Genomic DNA, 20854 nt, shown 5'->3' with positions numbered 1-20854 from the left:
TGTATGTACATCCATGGAGAAATCAACCGTCTTTGGTTAGAAGCGATATCTGTGACTCCCCGAATATGTCTATTATTTAGGTGATTCGTGCAAAATAATATTCACAGAAAGATGGAATTTTATAAAAAGTGAGTTTACAGATAACAACTTCTTTTGTTATATCAAAATATGTAATTGTTAGATTAGTCATTTGCATTAAATAAATCTGTTGTCCATGTTGCCTGTACATCCTTAGCGTTTGTCATTGCTTTGGCAAAGCGTTGTTCACCTCCCATATTGTCTAGTGGTTAGGATACCCGGCTCTCACCCGGGAGGCCCGGGTTCAATTCCCGGTATGGGAAACTCATCGCAATGAGATATCTTTTTTATTTTATTTATATTCTTGTGATGTTTTATTTATATTTTGTATCATGTCGAACTTTTCGAACTTGTTAATGCGGTTATTCCACTACATTGTTCGGATCATTCATTAGAGCAATTTTTTCTCAGCCCATACGATTTTACGCAGGTGCGAGCAAGATTCGATTTACAGTAGCTCTAATAAATGAGCAAAATTGTACTTTTTAAAATCAATTTTGCTCATACAAAAAAAAAAACAAAAATCGAGCAAGATTCGATTTACAGTAGCTCTAATAAATGAGCAAAATTGTACTTTTTAAAATCAATTTTGCTCATACAAAAAAAGAAATGGTGGCCTTCGGTTTTTACAATTTTGCTCATTAATTGCTCATTGCAGCTGACATATATCTGTCTTGCTCGCACCTACGTAAAATCGTATAGGCTGAGAAAAAATTGTTCTAATGAATGAGCCGAACAATGTAGTGGAATAACTGCATAACTAAGAATTGGTATTGGCATTGAAGTAACAAAAATCACCTAAGTCTGCCAGAAATTTCTTAGTACCCTTCAAATAATGTGATTAAGTTCTACAACTTAGTTTGCCTGTGCCTTGTTTAAAGAATGAGAAGATAACATACAGTGACCGTTTTATTTATATCATTCAGTATTGTTCCAATAACAAAACAGCGTTCTGGCAGACATTTGTCAGTGTCCCATATGGTCTAGTGGCTAGGATATCTGGCTTTCACCCAGAAGGCCCGGGTTCGATTCCCGGTATGGGAAGGTTTTTCCTTTTTCTTTTTCTTTGTATCAAGTGACTTAAAATCTCAAGGAGATGAGAGAATTACTTGTTCTCGTCTGAAAACTGCTTACAATTGTTTTCCTTTTCCATCTCCATAGTTTTTCCTTTAAAAGATCTTTTTTTTCAACTGGTTCTTATTTTTCGCGCACCTATTGGAATTTTCCGTAACTATTTTCTGGCGCCCTCTTGTGTAAGTTTGTGTAAAACTGGCATTATCATTTTTTTTTATTTCTTCGCCAACAATTCCCAATCTGTTCTAGCGCACCGCTGGCTTAGAGGTCGTTGATTGCGACGAAACGATTGTCATTAGTAGTGGTAGACTGACGTTCTACCCAAATACTAAAAGGCCAGTTGATGTTACAAAATTATGACTCCTGAGTGATTATAATTTAGTACCACGATTCTGACGGGGTTGCTCCTGCCTAGAATTGTCGGTTTAACTGATGGTCTTCCACTAATGAACTTTTTAACAGATAAATTTGAATGATGGGAGTTTTAAAGAAAGTGCTTTCTTTTCGGTATGCAGACGCCTTTTTTGGTATGGAATATTGGCACTTGTCTGTCTATCTGCAGGATTCATTTGGAAGGGGAGTCAAAGTGGGTTCGGTATGTGGATGTGGCCAGTCATTTGTTGCTGTTTGTCTGACTGAAAAGCTGGCCGTGACCGTGGCAACGAAAATCGTCAAACTGTTGGCTGTGCTCGGCCCTTCCTCCGCCTGTGTGCGAGTATTTCTGGCTATTTTTTTTCGCCAAAAATTTACATAAAAATCGCATTACACTTAACATCCACTTTGCTAAACGAAGCGCATGAAAGCGGGCGCCACGTGGTTTGGGCTCTCGACTGTGCTTTTGTAAGCCGACTCCCCATGTGGGTGGCTGGGTGTTTGGCTGGAAGGGAAAGTGGGCGGTGGGATGAGGGGGTCGGTTATTCATGTGCGAGCTTGTGCAAGCGGTTTGAAGTGCATGGCGGCCAACGAAAATTAAATTAAAAAGCACACGCCAAAGGACCAAGCCGAAAACAGTTTGCGTTAAAAAAGGGAAATTGCAAATGGGCGGCACGATCTATTTTTCGGCGGCCACCTATCCAACAAGTATGTGTGTGCGCTTTAAAAATAAACAGTTGGGAAATCGGCTTTTGGACTTTTGTTTGCTATGTGCATAGGGTTTTACAGACATTCATTAACTACACTACATACTTTTTAAATTATTACGTAAGGGATTAAAATGCAATTTTCTTAGTGTTTTGTTTTATTCTCAGTCAACGGAGGACATCCAAAATGTTTATATTAAAATGTCAAAAATTAAAACGCGTTACCAATTGAAGTAAAATCAATAAAGGTTTTAAAAATCATTTGGTTTTGCTGAAATTTACAAAACCGACAATTGTCCGCACGCCATGCAGTGTCCCATATGGTCTAGTGGCTAGGATATCTGGCTTTCACCCAGAAGGCCCGGGTTCGATTCCCGGTATGGGAAATGCTTTTTTGTTTTTTTTTAAAAACGATTTTTAACACAAAAAGAATAAGAGTCGTTTTACCAATTTCATGTTAAACCTAAAGTAGTTGTTAAACCTAGGTTACCGGGCTTAAACTAAGGGCCGTTTTCCTGTCTGCGTATTACATTTAAAGTAGGCCTAAAACCAGGGAACAAAAATAACTGTTATTGTAAATTTTTCATACAAAAAAATCACGCACTTAGAAGGGTCCTAAAAATTTTTTAAATACACCACAATTTTTATTAGCCATTGTAGTTTACAAATCCGTAATGATTTTTATTTTTTGATTTTTATAATAAAACTCAAAAAATAACTGTTATTTTTTGATTTTTATGAATAACAGTTATTCCCTTGACATTTTTGAAAAAATGAAATAATTAAAAAAAACATGATACCCGTGCTTTTTATAACTTACTAAAAATTTGTTAAAAAAGGCAACCGCGCATATTTTATACGTATATTTTTTTAAAATTTTCTTTACCCACAAAATCGCCATCAATCAAGTTTGAGTTTTATTTTTGATCACGACGAATAACTGTTATTTGTCAACTTTTATTATAAAACTCAAAAAATAACAGTTATTCTTTGAGTTTTACTTTACAAATCAGAAAATAACTGTTAAAGTGTGATTTTTAAAATAAAACTTATAACAGTTACGTTCCCTGCCTAAAACTCAGAATTCCACCTCATGTTTAAGGGGTGAGATACATATAGAACTGTAATTTTTTCAAGTTTTCGTGATTTTTAACGTAACTTGGCATGTTGATTACATTATTCTTATATAATTTTAACCAATTTTTATTTTGCTTTTATCTTTCAAAACGGCGGCCGTGGGAATTTTTTTGTCAGGCTATATTAAAAAAAGGTAGTACAAAAAAAAGTAGGCCAGCTGCGGATCGTCCACAGGTCGCTGTGTAGATCCGATTTTTATGAAACTAGGTTTATTCTGTTAAGAAATAATGTAGAAACTATCTGAGCCTAACTTACATAGAATATCTCAAAAGTTATGGTTGTGGTACTCTTTCAAAGCTAAAAATATATTTTTTTCAAATTTTGTTTGTTGTTTTTGGCTATTAAAAAATACTTATGCGTACAAATTTCTACATTAAGTAGGTTCAGACAGTGGCCAATTTTATTATAAACATTTCTGTAAAAGCAGCATGATGATCGAGGCATTACTTTTTGAGATACACGATCCGCAGCTGAGGAAAACGTGGTTTTGAGAAAAAGGCATTTAAAGTAATAGAATATATCTACTGCACAAGGAAGGTGGGTGCCGTCATCCTGGTATAAGTTCCAAAATAGGTTCTTCGTGAAACTTTCATGACACATTTTTAGAGAGTTATTCTACCAATTTAAAGAATAAGAGAAAAATTCAATTAAGAGAAACAAAATAATGAAACACTATATTTATTTAGCACCTTTTCTTACAAAAATGTAATAAACTACTAGGATTATAAATTATTAGGCAAAAAATCCAAAATATCGTTTTTACTTTAGAAATAAAGAAATTCTTAAAATAAAAAGATATGCACCTGCAATTATACCACATAGCAGAGCAAGGTTTCGATCCTCGGACCTCTGGGTTATGGGCCCAGCACGCTTCCACTGCGCCACTCTGCTTGTGGTTTCGCCAGCGCTATGTTCAATATGAGACAACGGTGTGAAGTAACCAAACTTATTTATAAGACTCTAGTTTAGTTACCGGCGGTCAACCCATATTCATTTCACCTCTATACTCTGACGTTTACTTAGATAAGTGCCACCCTCCCATTTCAGGCCCGTTGACTGATAATCCAAATAGGGATTGCGTTGCAGAGCGATTTTTTTTCTGAGTGTACAAACTAACGAAATTTAGTTATTTTTAGCTTTTTTCCCGCTAAAGTAGAGGGTTTTTCTAAAAGTCGTAGAACAAAAGATTCCTATTTAGAACTGTTAAATGCAAATTAACTGATTTCATGACCCTAAAATACAGTTTGGATACCCACGCACAAAATTCAACACTCAGGAAGCGTTAGTTGTTCTGAGCTGGTAAAAGTGACTATTGTCGTTTCTTAATAACTTTTAAATGTGATTTTTTACAGTAACATGATATATACCAAAATTTAAGGAATCTAAAGGGCTATACAGTTTAAAGTTGTAAGAACCATCGTTAGAGCCGTTTTTGAGAAAATTTAAAAAAACTAAAAAAAAAGTTTAAATAAATTTTCTTTTGTTCATATCTTTTAAACTATTACATTTACACAAATTGCATATAGAAGGCGATTATAGCATTTAAAAATACCTTTCAAACGAGATGCAGCACAAGTCTGTAGCTATAGAAGTTACGGCTTTCCGAATTTTAGCTATTTATAGCTGTTTTCCCGCTAAACTAGCGGGTTTTTCCAAAAGTGGTAAAACAAAAGTTTTTTATATTGATGTGATAAACGTCATATCAAATTTTCAGAACTTAAAAAACATATTTTGGACAAGCGGAAAAACTGACAAACAGAATTAAATTTTCATTTTGGGAAGAAGAAGAAAATCTTATTTTGGCTATAACTTTTGAACGGAGCGTCGGATTTTGACAAAAGGATATTTTCAAAAGGTATACAACTTAAACATTGCAAGGGGGCATTTATCCCCACCGGCCCCAACAGCTCCAAATTTCGAAATTTTCACTTTTTCACTTTCACAAGCCAATTGATTTTCTTGGTATGCAATCCTGTTAGTTTTCGCAATACCTTTCGATAGGTGTATCATTCATTATGATCGGACCATCACAGTAGATTTTCATTTCTTCGTGTATATATAGTAGTCGCCTTCGCACACTCTCCTGGTGCGCTTCGTCACTACATGGACTGCCCTCCATAGTGATAAACCAATAGCTTTGTGTTAAAGTAACAAAAACTTCTTAAAAAAAAAGGAATTAAAAGAAAAAAAAAAGCTCGCACTTGCGATTGTATCACATAGCAGAGCAAGGTTTCGATCCTCGGACCTCTGGGTTATGGGCCCAGCACGCTTCCACTGCGCCACTCTGCTTGAAATTTCGGAATCCCTATTTGGATTATCAGTCAACGGGCCTGAAATGGGAGGGTGGCATTTATCTAAGTAAACGTCAGAGTATAGGGGTGAAATAAATATGGGTTGACCGCCGGTAACTAAACCAGAGTCTTATAAATAAGTTTGGTTACTTCACACCGTTGTCTCATATTGAACATAGCGCTAGCGAAATCACAAGCAGAGTGGCGCAGTGGAAGCGTGCTGGGCCCATAACCCAGAGGTCCGAGGATCGAAACCTTGCTCTGCTATGTGGGTACAATCGCAAGTGCGAACTTTTTTTATTTATTTTATTTTATTTTCATTCCTTTTTATACCCTTGTAGAGGGTATTATAATTTCAGTCAGATGTTTGCAACGCAGTGAAGGAGACGTTTCCGACCACATAAAGTATATATATTCTTGATCAGCACCAATAGCCGAGTCTATCTAGCCATGTCCGTCTGTCCGTCTGTCCGTCTGTCCGTCTGTCCGTTTCTATGCGAACTAGTCTCTCAGTTTTAAAGCTATCGCGATGAAACTTTCCCGAAGGTCTTCTTTCTATTGCAGGTAGTACATATGTCGGAGCCAGCCGGATCGGACCACTATATCTTAAGGCTCCCAATCAAATATAAGAAAATTCATTGTAACTTTGTAGGAAGTAGGCGTTTTGATTCTTGACTACTTAAAAACAAAATTGAAATAAATCGAAACGCTGAATCTGGAATCCCTGGAACTGCACCGAGTGAGTATTCCTTTATCTACAAGGGTATATAAGCTTCGGCTGGCCGAAGGTAGCTTCCTTTCTTGTTTTTTAGAAGTCTTTGATAAAGCAATAGCTTTGTGTTAAAGTAACAAAGGCACGGGCATCAATAAAAGCTCGGTTTCTATTAAATTAAAGTCGTCAGCGTTACTTATTTATTTTCGTAAAATAAATAGAATTTTTACAAAAATGTTTAAGTTTGAAATTTATTTTTTTACCAAAAACTAACGACTAGTTTTACATATATAGATTAGATTACGGGGTCCAACCTCGAGATTTCGATAATCGGAATTCCGTTTCGCGTATACCACAATGCGTGTCACCAGCTTCAGCTACCGTGGATTATGTATTTACTTGGTGCCGTGCTCGCCACCTCTCTTATCGCGGACTTGCAGCTCCCACACATCGGCTGAGGCTCTGCATCCATTTTTTTGCCCACTGGCACAGATACGGCTTTAATAACCACTCACCGAGTGAGACTCTGTTGGTTTTTGCCGCTTCTGTTTGCATTGCTAAGAGATGCGATATGGCAGTGAGCCAGGAGTCCAGGATGCTGCTCATTAAAGTTTCTGAAAAGATTCCTTTAAAGAAGTTTGAATATTTTTGGGAATTTCTTTTGCCGTCCAGGGATGTGGAAAATGTTACTAAAATGGCTCAGCCAGGTGGAGAGATGCCATCCACTTCTGCCAATCAAATTGAAATATTTGTCAATAAATGGCAAACATTTTAATTAATTTTCGCGCCACTTAAAAGCACGCCATAAAATTGCACAAAACCATTCGGTTCAGATGGATTCGGTGGGGCGTTGGAGTTGCGGGCCAATGGAAACCAACCGCAAACACTAAATTGCAAATAAATTTGTTTAAATATGCAATGGCAGGGCGCGTCAAGTTTGCCACAACCCCCATAAACGAATGGCCAAAAGCTGCTGCGCTAGTCTGCGACATTTTCACCTGGCCGAAGGGTGAAGGGTGGAGTGGAACATTTGGGGATGTCATAGGTTGGCATGACCGGGTGGCTAGGTAACCACCAACCCACTGGTGGAGGTGTCCACTGCCTGCTGCACGTACAGCTGCGACAACGAGGCAACAACATGCGCATCAAATTTTAATAGCAAAACCCCCAAAAAGTTTCAAGCCACAAAGTCCATTTCCATTGGACTGAACTGAAGGGGTTGGGCTGCCCTCATTGCGGATGGCTCCCAAACGTTGTTGTTGGCTTTGTGTGACATGCTTGATGTACGCTTTTGGTTTTGCCCACGAAGATGTTGCAATGACATTGAATATTGATGAAAATAAATCGAATTTCCGTCAGCCCGGCATCCGATAGACGGCGAAGGGGAAAAAAATAGACTGGACACATTTCCTCCACATTCTCTCTCACTGGTAGCCGGATTTTCTATTGAGACAGCAAAAGGGTTCCGCCTGAACTGAGCTCGACGCAGTCAGCTGGCGAGTGTTAAAATCCCACGTTGTCAGTGCTTTCGGGGGTATTTGTGGTTTCTCCTAGTTTCAATTTTTACTTTAGTCGGCTTGCACTACAGGAATTGAAGAGTGTTCTTTGAAAATGTCTGAAATTAACATTTGACCTTACCTTAAAAAAGTTAAACAGTAAAGCTTGTTGTGCTATTCTAGGTGTAAATCCTGGAATCCTTGTTACATATTTATTGTTAAATGAATGTCTAAGTTTTATTTTCTAGAAGACTTAGTCAGTCACGATTGGTTTACAGCTTAAAGCCCTTATAATAATTAGAAAACTCTTTACGGTTTTATTTTCAAATTTCGTTCATACGATAAAAACAGCACACCAAAAAATGAATCCCATAAAGTCCAGCAAAAAGCATCGAATGAAATTATCAACCATTTTTTCCCGTAAGCTTTAACCAATTTAAATTCTCAAATAAAAAGGCAAACGAGAGCTCGTTTTTTATTTCCTGTTTGGTGTCCAACCCACAATTAAGCCCCCAGTTAACACTTGATTTGTATTTAAAAATTATTGACCAATCCATGGGTACTGATTAAGTTTGTGTTTGTGCTTGTCAAACGATGGACGACTGCTGTTTGGGGGAGGGGCACCGATTGATTTCTGCCGCCACAAGGCAACGGTGGGTATCGGAAATTGCATAAACTCAGTCCGAAAGAGACGGGGACAGGCAGAGAGAAAGAGAGATCCGGGGAGGCAGTGCAGCACATATGAAAATCCAATTTTCCAGTGATTGATCAGGGCGATGGGGGGAACTGAAGAGCTGGCCACATATGTGAGGTGGGGAAAGTTTGTTTGCCGGGCGTGTACGCAAAAATAATGTAATTAAAGCAATGTTTGCATAATAAAAATTAATATTTGTTGCAGTTGTGTCGCCATTTCTTCGGACGGTGAAGAGGAGAAAATCCGGGGGGTAATGCATTCAGCCGGCCCTTTCAATGAGTGTTTACCTAGGCAGCGAGCACCAGAGTCCTTTGCTCGCTTTATGCGGGCTGTCAAAATCAGACAGTGTGCACACATGCACCCACACCTCGTCGACATCCCATAGATTTCCTGCTGGTGTTGTCCACGCTGAAGAGCATCCTCTCGCCATCCTCCCGAGTCTCGACTGTTTGTCCAAGTTTCGTTTCACCAAATTATGCCCGAGCATATGAGGGATTTATATCCGCTCTAGGACTCAACTGGACTGCAAACCACTCGACTCAAATCGACTCGGTTGTCCTGTCTGCCGGTTGTCTGCTGAATTTATGCAAATATTGAAATAAGTCTTAATTAAATACAAATACTCAATTACATTGCGGCAAATCTATTTTGTGGGTCCGGCGCAAACAAACTTCACTGCGGACTGTACATTGTCAACAGTTTTACCTTACAATTTTAATTCGTTTGGAAAGTAAAATAAATAACTTGAAAGTAAATAAAAAAATGATCATGGCCCATGAGGGGATCGAACCCGCGACCTTCGCGTTATTAGCACGACGCTCTAACCAACTGAGCTAATGGGCCTACATGACGCCATCTTGATTTTTAGGCTTATTTAAATTATGGATTTAATATTTATTTATTTACCCATTAACGACGCAATATAAAATCCAACGAATAATAAGAATACATTTGAAATTAATCTAAATTAAAAAAAAAATTGGCCCATGAGGGGATCGAACCCGCGACCTTCGCGTTATTAGCACGACGCTCTAACCAACTGAGCTAATGGGCCTACATGACGCCATCTTGATTTATAAACCTGTTTGAAATAAAATTTTAATTCTAACTTGCTTAATTATTTATCTATTGGCGACAGCGGTTTAACTAAAAATATAATCCAACATATAATACATATAAAATTGATCTTCATCTTTTTGATTAAAATGCAAGAAAAAAACGATGTGGCCCATGAGGGGATCGAACCCGCGACCTTCGCGTTATTAGCACGACGCTCTAACCAACTGAGCTAATGGGCCTTCGTGACGCTGGCATTCTCGGTGACTGATTTGTAGCTCGCGGGGGTAGTTCTTCAGTTCAGATATTCTAGTCTTGAGGTATTTATAGATCAGTCCTTAAGAGGGGGTGCTAATATATTTTCTAATTACATTTAAATATATTTCTCCGCTTTTAGGTTTAAAAGTTCTGTTCATACTTTTTACGGTCAATTTTATAGTTATACCTACACTAAAACATATTTTAATTAAAATCCAATTTGAATTTATCTTTTTCTCTTTATGTAGACAATTTATTACGTGTCTATAATTAATTTACCACTGACTGTAGACGGCATTAATCGTATTTCTTTTGCGCTCCTGAGGGAGTAAAATGCTGCTCGACACCACATGCATCATCGCAAGCAACACATTTGTGACACTTCATTAAAAAGCAACATTACCAAAATCAATTAGAGACATTCCCCCATGCATTGCCATCGCCTAGACAGCCGGGATACAGAACAAAAGTACACATGTGTACACACGGAGAGCGGGTAAGTTTGTTGTTTTTGGCAAACAAATACGCCAACAATTGAGATACGTTTTGTATTTGTTGCTGCCAGTATATCCTTTCCCCTCCCCTTTGTCCACCGGCGCCGATCCGCAAATTGTTTGAGCACGAGACGAGACTTTGTTTGCATTTTGAATTGCCGCCACCGAGAGCCACGAGCTGGAGCTATTTGAACTGAGATACACTGAGCGAAAGTAGTAGGCGTTAGACGCTTACCTCTCAAAATTTAACTAACCTTCGGTAAAAATTATAAAAATACGTTTAAGATGAATACAATTTGTGTTTTAAATAAAACAATACAATTTATAATATAAAAACAGGATTTCGGCGTTCCGAGATTTCAAAACATAATTTGTGTTTCATACGTTTTGAATACCACATTTCCTGTCACTTTTCACCGGAGAAGGCAATAATTCCCCACATCCCCCTCCGTTCATCCGCGTATGGATTTCAAATAGAATTCAGTGTTCTGAAACAAAAACAAAACAAGAGAGAACGCTGTACTCGGGTTGGTGTCCCGACTATAATCGTAACTCATCTAAAGGGAGTGCGAGGGAGATAGATATATAAATTTTGATTTTAATGAATGGTCCGATTTAAAAAATGTCTTCTACATTTCGATAGGTATAAATATACACAACAAAATTGCATTTATACTTATCGGAAAGCTTTAAAGATGTGGCGCAGGACCCATTTTAAAATCGTTAGTGGGCGTTAGAGGGCGTGGGGCTCGGCTTGCACTGCGTAGGAAGCCAAAGAATATGTGTGGGAAATCTCAACATTCTAGCTTTTGTATTTTCCGAGATCTCAGCGTTCATACAGACGGAGAGACGGACAGACGGCCATGGCTAGATCGACTCGGCTAGTGACCCTGATCAAGAATATATAGGGGAGAGTGGGGGAATTTCGTCACAGGGGCAATTTCGTCACCTGCAATATCTCGGAATCCATAAGTCGTAAAAATATATAATTTTTTTTTTTTGTTTTAGTCCTTTAAGACGGCCAGACACAACCAATGCATTTGTTTTGCACAGAAGGCCAAGATAATTAAGCTATAATATTAAATGTGTTTTAACAGTTCAAAAGCTACATTTAGTTCTCGACGAAATTTTTTCTGTATGCCACAATTCAAAAGGAATAAGATACACGATTTTTTATATAATACACAGGTCTATAATGTGCATTTCTGCGTCAGTGATTTTTAACTTCACGCCTAATTTCGCAAGAAAAATAATTATTTCTAAAAAAGTACGGTCTGGGGAAATTTCGCCACCCTACGCTAAGGGTAAATTCGCACCTATTTTAAATACATATTTTTATATTTGACGAGCTGGCTAACGAACAGACTACCAGCAGCAGCAACAAATATAGGACGTCAACAAAAATGGTACGCTTGATCAGTGTAGCATATTTTTAGGCGTTAAACTCCCAACATTTTTCAGGTGACGAAATTTCCCCAGTTTTGTGGTGATTTTACCCCCCTGTGTGGTGAGATTGCCCCAGTATATTGGTTTTACATTTTATTTTTTTATAAATCACCGAGCTAATTAAAAAAATAGGGGAATGTCACATTTTAAAGCTTGGTGCTAACCGCATTCAACAATAAAAATAGAAATATGATAACGTGTCTCAAGATGGACAAAAAATAGCTTTGAAAAAATGCTGACGAAATTCCCCTATCTCCCCTATACTTTATGGGGTCGGAAACGCTTCCTTCTAGCTGTTACATACTTTTGCACGAGTACAATATACCCTTTTACTCTACGAGTAATGGGTATAATAACTTTGAGGGCCGTTCTCTCATTATGTTAAACTAAAATTAGAAGTATACCATTTTTTTCTTAGTGTAGAAACCCCATAGGAGACGCACAAGCACACAAGGACTTGTTAAATCGAAAATTAATTAAAAACGTGTTGCCGTGAACATGGTTTAATCGAACTTAAAGCGAGCCTACAAAGAACGTGTTTTGCACTCCCCATTGACATGCTGATCTAGTTCTCCGTTTTGGCAGATGACGTATTGGGCACCACTTTATGAAGCCACTTGCGGATATATTCGCTGGTCTGAAGGCCAACCATACGATTAACCACCTTGCCATTGCTGATAACCACCAGGGATGGAACGGATCCCACGTTGTAGTCCATGGCCAGTTCGCCGTGCTCATCAATATCGACGCGGGCAAGCCTCACCCGACCGCCCTGCTCGGACACGATGTTCTCCAGTCGAGGGGCCAGAGCCTTGCAAGGACAGCACCAGCTAGTCAATGAGAAAAAATGAATCAAGATCAGGGCTCACCCTTGTTGGCTGACGAGCTCACCTGGCATGGAAATCCACAACCACCGGTCGGTCACTATTAATCACTCGCTGCTCAAAGTCCTTTCTGGTCTCCACATCGAAGATCGGTTGCCTGCCTGTGCTGGTCATTCCGCGGTTTGCCTTGAGCAGGTTCATCAGACGCTCTGCGCGGTATAACCTCCTATAGCTCGACATAATCACGAGAAGGAATTTAATTTAAGCCGAAATAAATGAAGACTTTTTCAAACGAATTTTGATCTAAAAATTGTTAAGGCTGCTGGGTGCTAACGGCTCGAGTTTTCTGTATCAACTGGAGAATAATAATTACACTAAAAAACATGTTTGCATTAGGCTAAATTCAATGGCTGCTTGATCATTGAAAATGTAGAGAAACGTAGGAAGGTCGCTGTATTTATAAATAATAGTTATTATTATTATTATTTCTAAGAATAATTATGTTTAGATATTTTTTATTTTTTTGATTTTTGTCAATAGATTAAAAGCAACAAATTTATTTTCTTTAGAAAATCGAAAAAAAATTTTAAAAATACAAAATTAAAAAATTGAGCTTCCTAGTAATGTAAAAAGAAAATGGAAATCCGATCATTTTTGGCGGAGATACAGTGATCAAACAATCGCTTTTCCACCGATAGGTATATTAGCCCATAGTATGGGCTAAAAAAAAAGTGGATGTTATTTAAATGGCACTTAATAATGTACAAAAGGTTTGCATTAAATCCATCCAAAAGAAAAAGGAAAACATTTTAAAATTATCACAATTTTTTTTTACGTAAATAATAATAGATTATAATATAATTACTACGTCAGGTCAAATGATCAAGCGAAGACGGCAGTAAGTCGGTAGCAGTAGATCATTTCAAATTTGAATTTGATATTTAATCCACTAGAGGGTTAGTGCCCAAGACCGCCTCCAGACGGGTAAGGTTAAAAACACCGTTATTTTAGTCTTTTCATTCCTTTTGACTCGGTTTTGCGTTTTTTCTAATTCGGGGAAGTCCAAAAATTAAGTTCGTTGCGTTTGGAATACATACTAGAGCTTGCGCAAGCTGCTGTAGTCATTTCAAGCAGAAAATTTGTGCAACTCGGACGAAATAACACCAGTTTCCAAAAAAAAATCGACGAAATATACCATGAATAAAACCTTTGTTCGGTTTTTAGGCGTGTATTTTTAACGAAGCCATTTATGGCAGCATTTTTGCATTTTTTCTATCTTTTTCAACTTTGACGAAATGTAGCTTCTAAACTAATGAATGGAACTCAATGCAATAAGAAAGTTGGAGGGCATTCTATTACCTGTAAAATGAGTCATTTATGGTTGAAATCGGTTAACCACAACTCAACTTAGAAATTAAAAAAGTGTCAAAAACGTTTTTTACACTTAAAAAAAATTTTATCCATAAAAAAAATTTTAAGTGCCATTTTCTTAATTAGGAAGACGTACCTTACCGGAAAACAAAGGTTTCATTCATCGTATATTTCATCGATTTTTTTTTGTAAACTAATGTAATTATTTGCAAATTAAGTGCAAAATATAAATATTTTTTTAAAATATTATAAAAAGTTTGTTGCTGGAAAAAGAAATTGTACCGTATTGCTGATAGTCTCAAGGACTCAAAAAACGAAACCCACACTAAAAATAAGATTTCGTTAGCTTTCTATAGCTTTTATAATGTCTAGGCGGTCCAAAGATACAGTCCTATAAAACTCGATCCATGCAAAGTTTTTCTAAAACAAACATTCACTTTTGATACATAATGAATCCAAAAATAATTTTTTTTTTGGAAAAGAAAATTTGGGCACTAGAGGGTTAAATTAAGTGCAAAATATAACCCATTGCACTATGGGAAAAAAGTCAATTTTTTTGGCATAAAATCAACTTATTTTACAAATTATTTTTAAAAATAAAATATATTTTGTGAATTTACATACCCTAATTAGCCAAGAACAGTTATCTAAGATTTTTTACTAGCAACACTATATGGTTGATAAACGAACAAAGTCACCTGTTTGATTGACTTTGTTGTGTGCGTAAATTAGTGAAAAATCTTTGCAAACTTTCAGTGCTTATTTTGTGGAGCAACAAAATGGTTTATTATTTCTGATCATGTCAAATCGTAGCAAAGGTATTTATAAATGTATCTTAGATTACATGTTTTGATTATTATGGCTTTTTGTCCAACTGTGAACTTTTTTAAATGTGTATCTTTTTAGCTTAAAACTAACAAGTTTGTTTGTACAACTTATAAATGACACAAAGTTGCAAAAAGGTAAAAACGTAAAGTTTTTACCAAATGTATCCTTAATATCGCAAAACTAATCATTTTTGCAACTTTTTGAACGTTTCTTAAAAAAAATGACTTAAATCCAGCAACTTAAAAACATAAAAAAAAAAATTTTTTAATAAAAAAAACAATCTAAGTGGCTTTCATTAATCTTAAAAATTGAATTCATGGAAAGGGACAAGTCAAGTGAAAATCCTGGTTGCAAAGGACTCAAATATAAAGAAGCTGGACCTCCGTTAAAGCTAAAATTGGCATCTGCTCTTAGATAATATTTCACTTTTCTTTTACATGTCACCAATTTTTTTTTTTTGACAAATTTTAAAAATTAACGTAAACCGAAATTATTTTACCGTCTTACCAATACAAATACAAATTTTTTAAAATCCCTGCCAATTAATTTGAATATGCGGCGTGGGCGGTGGATGAAAACAATGGTCCGATTCAAAAAGCAACAAAAACCGAAATTACAGCTTTATCTTAATAGTATATATACAAAATTTCTAAATTGTATCTCTAAAACTAGAGTTTATGCCAAAAAAATAGACTAGTGCATTGGTAAAAACAGAAAAATGTAGAAGAATTTACTTTTGTCCTCTTCTTTTGTCTTTTTAATTTTGTTGTCCTATTCTTCACTTTTTTTTTTTGGCTCATCTGTCTTGTTAGGTCTAACTATTAAAATAACTCAAACGTGTCTCAAGTGCTGCGAGTCTCAGAGCTTAATTCTAACGGTTTTTAAAAAATTTGCCTGTCACGTTTCACAAGGAATGAGCCTATGGTAAATAACACAGTGCAACATAAACAAGAGAGAACGCTATAGTCGGGTTCGTGTCCCGACTATCTAATACCCGTGACTCGGCTAAAGGGAGTGCGAGGGAGATGGATATATATTTTTGGATTGCGTATAACTTTTTAATGAATGGTCCGATTTGAAAAATGTCTTCTACATTTCGATAGGTATAAATATACACAACAAAATTGCATTTATACTTCTCGGGAATCTTTAAAGGTGTGGCCGCCAGACACATTTTTAAATCGTTAGTGGGCGATTGTGGGCGTTAGAGGGGGCGTGGCACTCGGCTGAAATAAACTTGCGCTGCGTAGGAAGCCCAAGAATATGTGTGGAAAATCTCAACCTTCTAGCTTTTGTAGTTTCTGAGATCTCAGCGTTCATACGGACAGACAGACAGACAGACAGACAGACGGACAGACAGACGGACAGACGGACATGGCCATATCGACTCGGCTAGTGACCCTGATCAAGAATATATATACTTTATGGGGTCGGAAACGCTTCCTTCTAGCTGTTACATACTTTTGCACGAATACAATATACCCTTTTACTCTACGAGTAACGGGTATAAAAATGTAACCGCAATTTAGATTTCATGGGCGGAAAGTACTCATCGAAATTAGCTAAAACCCATTTGGGTTTCTCTGGCTTAGCTCGCGGTTTTATCTTGTGAACCGATTAAAATTTCACTTTGGAGTCCTTAGCGATTATGTAGCTATGAACCCAAGGCACTAAATTGACAAATCACTCTTGAGAAGAGGTTTACCCAGCGCGTTAAAAATCGAATAATGAGCAAACATGTTCGGTATCTAACCGTTAAACGGCCATATTTTACGATTTTAAAATGTTTCTGAATATAGCACTCTCTCTTGTTTTTAAATATACCCATATATGCGTATACTTTTGATCGTAATTTCCCTTCGAATATAAAAAAAATTATTTGTTTTTAGATTTTACCATATGGTACTATATTATTAAACTGCGTTTCACATTTACTCATATTATCAATAATTCGCTGCAGTTAATTTGAAGAAATAAGTAAAATGAAGTTGTAAGGGCCAGGATGCCAACAAGGTATACTAAACCGAAGGACAACTTCATTTCGCAGATTTCGCAGACTTTAGATACTTTAGACGTGCTTTATATATATATCACTGTGCAGCATTTTTACTGTTTTTTAAATTTACCTCGACGGACGCTATATTTTTGGATTCGTTACGAATTCCCTAGTTAAACTGCGTTTTCCAAAAAGTTCCCCGACGCAAGGATTCTTAGCAAAAGGACCTCTAAGTTCAAAAAAAGCTGAAATTGGCCAACTTTGCGGAGCTCTCAGAGGCAAATGCATGCATGGTCTGATTCGTTGTTAAAGTTTTTTAAAAGATACACTCTTTATCTTTTAAGCCCCATACTTAGAATAATTTTAGGATTCTTTTAAGGCAGAAATAAATTCCAGAAAACATAGTCAAAAAACTTTTAAACATACAACTGCGGTCAAAATAGTAGTAGTGTTGCCGCCTTGTGTTTTTAAAAGTTTGATGTTTTTCTAGCTTTTATATGTAGCTATTTTTTGACCCGGCTGCCAACACCAATTATTTTTGTTTACATGTCGCCGCCTATGATAAATCTTAAATTTGGACTCTGTCAACCGAAAAAAGTGGAAAAATCCGATCTTTAAAAATCCACCATAAATCCAGTTTTCCATGGATTTGGGCCATATCCGGCTTGTTTTATTGGATGTAAACTTTAAGTTTGTAACCATTATGATTTTTTAACGGATTTATTTCGAGTTTTTACGATATATACAGCCGACTTACAGTCGACCAAAAAACACATTTTTCATCTTTGTCAAGTTTCTGCGCTGCCATTACTTATCCAATCATATTGATCTGTATGGCAAAGTTAAGCTCTGATCTATTGACTTTAAAATAAAACTAAAACTGGCCCAATCGGGTGGATATCTGCCGAGATATAAGAAAAAATTCGAAAAAAGTCAGAATTTTAACATTTCGAACTTTAAAAAATCTTTAAAAAAAAAACTGTACCATCAAAAAAAAAATTAATGCTATTTTCGTGATCTAGGGGTCGATCACTAACCGAATTTGCCATCAATTGCTGGGGAGCACACCAAGAATATTATTTTGTAAACTAGTGTAATTAAACTAACCTTATTTATTTTTGCTGAAATCTACTCTCATACTTTCACAATTTCTCTTTTTTCGTTTACTTTTTATTTAAATTTTGGTCAGTAGATAAGCAGCAAAATAGTTATTGCGTTAATAATTTAAAACGGCTTAGAGACAGATAGCAAATGTTCAATTAGATTTGAGCGCGGTTTTCGTAATAGCACTTGTACAGCTGATAGCTGGTGTCGCACTTGTCGGCTCCCTGGATCGAGTCGCACTTGGCCTGCACCTCCTTGACTTTTGCCTCCCCGGCGATAGGACCAAGTTTGGCCAGAACTGCATCGGGCTTAATCTGACCGTTGGCCACCAGGCCACTTTGCTCCAGAAAACAGTTGGCGAAGCACTTGACCTTGGGATCGAAGTCCCCGAAGTTACCGGCCCTCAGGGAAATAGCCTGCTCCTTGGTGATTCCCTCCTGCTCGGCACAGGCCTTGGCCCTCTGCCTGACCTCGGCAATCTGGGCGGGCGAGAGTTCCTGTTGGGTTACAAAATGACAAGGATATAATCTCTATAAGGAACTTGGATCTCACGATAATTACTTACTACCGCAGCTGCGAAGGACAGGGCTGCGAAGGCGGCAAAAGCAATGAATACTTTCATGATGCTGATCGGGAGTTGCTTAGAATCTTTTGGAAACGAAACTGTTGGCTGGATGTAGCGAGCAGTCAGCATTTATACGATTTGAGATGATGGACTATAGACTCGAATTGGATTACCATATATAGTTAATGGTTGCCTTTCCTCGAACTTGGGTTCGTGGAGAAACCACATCGCCATGCTGACTTGCAGTTTTAATATTCTTGCCACGTTCGTATATCGTTTCAGGTTTTAATCAGCCAAGATAACGCTTTTGAAGACTTTGCAGTTTATTAATAATTTTCGTTGTGCTTTAAAGTGTCCTAAGTCAGCAGGGATTTGGCCACCCCAGCTTCTGGCTATGACCCACCACACACATTTGGGTCAAACTAGATCCCAAAAAACTGATAGCATTCACTCGCTGGCCTGGCCATATTTACTTGGGTTAAATGAATGATGACCCGCCCAGCCTCGGTTCGTTGTCTAAACATTTTTATCATTCAGGGTTAGAGATAGGATTCTTCTCCGTTGCCTGTGTCTTTACATAATCCCCACTGCTTACACAGGCATCAAGGCGTTTTAGCAATTAGTTTCTGTTTTTGCGAGCATTCAATGTGAGGCTAAGTAGCCCACAGTTTTCACAGTCCTGATGGGCTTCTGTGGGGCTTTGATGGATGATTGACAAGCCAGTGACAAGAGGACGAGCGTGTGATTGTGTGAGTGGGTGTCCAAAATGTGGGGTAATGCTAAACTTAAATGGGTTCGCATGTCATCAGTTAATGATCATTGTCGTGTGGCGTCGCTAAAAAACGAGAAGCATTAGGCAAAAGAGGAGAATATAGGATATTGATGTGAAAGTAATTATAACCACAGCTAAGTAGACAAATACTATTGTTTACCAGCCACAAAATAGAAACAAATCAACGAAGTTATTAATAAACAAAGTATACTATCATAATTAAGCTGCTTTCCTCATTTTTTGGCTACAAACACACCCCCATTAGTGTTAACAAGAAAGGAAGCTAGCTTCGGCCAGCCGAAGCTTATATACCCTTGCAGATCATTCCTATTAATTAACAAATCGCAAAAATGTTCAATTTTCTAATATTTCTCATTAATTTTCCGATCGTTCCTATGGCAGCTATATGATATAGTCGTCCGATTTTGATCAAATTAAAATTGAAATTCGGAAATATTTAAAAAGAGTCATATCCTAGAGTAGAAGATAATACAATAAAAACCAAAGAAGCTAGAATTTATTTCCTATTACTTTTCCATTAATTTTCCGATCGTTCCTATGGCAGCTATATGATATAGTCGTCCGATTTTGATTAAATTAAAATTGAAATTCGAAAATATTTAAAAAGAGTCATATCTTAGAGTAGAAGATAATACAATAAAAACCAAAGAAGCTAGAATTTATTTCCTATAACTTTTCCATTAATTTTCCGATCGTTCCTATGGCAGCTATATGATATAGTCGTCCGATTTTGATTAAATTAAAATTGAAATTCGAAAATATTTAAAAAGAGTCATATCCTAGAGTAGAAGATAATACAATAAAAACCAAAGAAGCTAGAATTTATTTCCTATTACTTTTCCATTATTTTTCCGATCGTTCCTATGGCAGCTATATGATATAGTAGTCCGATTTTTTAAATAATTAATTCGAAATTCAGAAATATTTAAAAAATAACATCCCCAAAAGTAGAAGGTAATATTTCAAAAAACACCGAAGCTAGAATTTTTTAAAGTTTTTTTTTTCCGATTGTTCCTATGGGAGCTATAAGATATAGTTGTCCGATCCGGTCGGCTCCGACATATATACTACCTGCAATAGAAAGAAGACTTTTGCGAAAGTTTTGTCCCGATAGCTCAAAAACTGAGAGACTAGTTTGCGTAGAAACAGACAGACGGACAGACGGACAGACGGACAGACGGACAGACGGACAGACGGACGGACAGACGGACATGGCTAGATCGACTCGTCTTGTGATGCTGATCAAGAATATATATACTTTATGGGGTCGGAAACGTCTCCTTCACTGCGTTGCAAACTTCTGACTGAAATCATAATACCCTCTGCAAGGGTATAAAAAAGGGAAACCAGTACAAAATGCAAGAGAGTACCGCTTCGGCCACAAGAACAACGACTCACTTTTGTGTGTTATCGTTTCTAATTTGTTTCAAATTAAATGAGTTTTAAACATTTTGCCAGCCAAATACAATCATAAAGCGTTAAATATACTCTGAATGAAGCGAGTGTGGATGTGTTTTTTGGATGGGTGGACCAAAAGGATCTGGCTTCCGTTGTTGTT

The 20854-nt window shown here is 37.0% G+C and overlaps 2 protein-coding genes and 9 non-coding genes across 11 annotated transcripts; 4 read left to right on the top strand and 7 right to left on the bottom strand.

Annotated features, from left to right (window-relative positions):
- The first annotated feature begins 269 nt into the window (after positions 1–269).
- On the top strand, positions 270–341 carry TRNAE-CUC (transfer RNA glutamic acid (anticodon CUC)). The gene has a single exon. It is a non-coding gene; the product is annotated as a tRNA-Glu (tRNA).
- A 709-nt stretch (positions 342–1050) lies between these two features.
- Positions 1051–1122, top strand: TRNAE-UUC (transfer RNA glutamic acid (anticodon UUC)). The gene has a single exon. It is a non-coding gene; the product is annotated as a tRNA-Glu (tRNA).
- Positions 1123–2545: 1423 nt separating this feature from the next.
- TRNAE-UUC (transfer RNA glutamic acid (anticodon UUC)) lies at positions 2546–2617 on the top strand. Its single transcript has one exon. It is a non-coding gene; the product is annotated as a tRNA-Glu (tRNA).
- Positions 2618–4187: 1570 nt separating this feature from the next.
- TRNAM-CAU (transfer RNA methionine (anticodon CAU)) lies at positions 4188–4259 on the bottom strand. Its single transcript has one exon. It is a non-coding gene; the product is annotated as a tRNA-Met (tRNA).
- Positions 4260–5585: 1326 nt separating this feature from the next.
- On the bottom strand, positions 5586–5657 carry TRNAM-CAU (transfer RNA methionine (anticodon CAU)). Its single transcript has one exon. It is a non-coding gene; the product is annotated as a tRNA-Met (tRNA).
- A 197-nt stretch (positions 5658–5854) lies between these two features.
- Positions 5855–5926, top strand: TRNAM-CAU (transfer RNA methionine (anticodon CAU)). The gene has a single exon. It is a non-coding gene; the product is annotated as a tRNA-Met (tRNA).
- A 3404-nt stretch (positions 5927–9330) lies between these two features.
- On the bottom strand, positions 9331–9404 carry TRNAI-AAU (transfer RNA isoleucine (anticodon AAU)). The gene has a single exon. It is a non-coding gene; the product is annotated as a tRNA-Ile (tRNA).
- Positions 9405–9541: 137 nt separating this feature from the next.
- On the bottom strand, positions 9542–9615 carry TRNAI-AAU (transfer RNA isoleucine (anticodon AAU)). The gene has a single exon. It is a non-coding gene; the product is annotated as a tRNA-Ile (tRNA).
- A 170-nt stretch (positions 9616–9785) lies between these two features.
- On the bottom strand, positions 9786–9859 carry TRNAI-AAU (transfer RNA isoleucine (anticodon AAU)). Its single transcript has one exon. It is a non-coding gene; the product is annotated as a tRNA-Ile (tRNA).
- A 2428-nt stretch (positions 9860–12287) lies between these two features.
- Positions 12288–13002, bottom strand: LOC108060451 (thioredoxin C-1). Its single transcript, XM_044392843.2, has 2 exons — positions 12707–13002; positions 12288–12645 (listed from the first exon to the last, which is right to left on the bottom strand). Exons 1-2 carry the CDS (start codon positions 12877–12879, stop codon positions 12381–12383), a joined length of 438 nt encoding a protein of 145 aa, XP_044248778.1. The 5' UTR covers positions 12880–13002; the 3' UTR covers positions 12288–12380.
- A 4908-nt stretch (positions 13003–17910) lies between these two features.
- Positions 17911–18601, bottom strand: Obp56e (Odorant-binding protein 56e). The gene is made up of 2 exons (XM_017146155.3): positions 18504–18601; positions 17911–18435 (listed from the first exon to the last, which is right to left on the bottom strand). Exons 1-2 carry the CDS (start codon positions 18558–18560, stop codon positions 18094–18096), a joined length of 399 nt encoding a protein of 132 aa, XP_017001644.1. The 5' UTR covers positions 18561–18601; the 3' UTR covers positions 17911–18093.
- Positions 18602–20854: the final 2253 nt, after the last annotated feature.

The sequence above is a fragment of the Drosophila takahashii genome, chromosome 2R (genome assembly GCF_030179915.1).
Source record: "Drosophila takahashii strain IR98-3 E-12201 chromosome 2R, DtakHiC1v2, whole genome shotgun sequence".
Lineage (NCBI taxonomy): Eukaryota > Metazoa > Arthropoda > Insecta > Diptera > Drosophilidae > Drosophila > Drosophila takahashii.
This window is presented reverse-complemented; position numbering and strand designations above follow the sequence as displayed.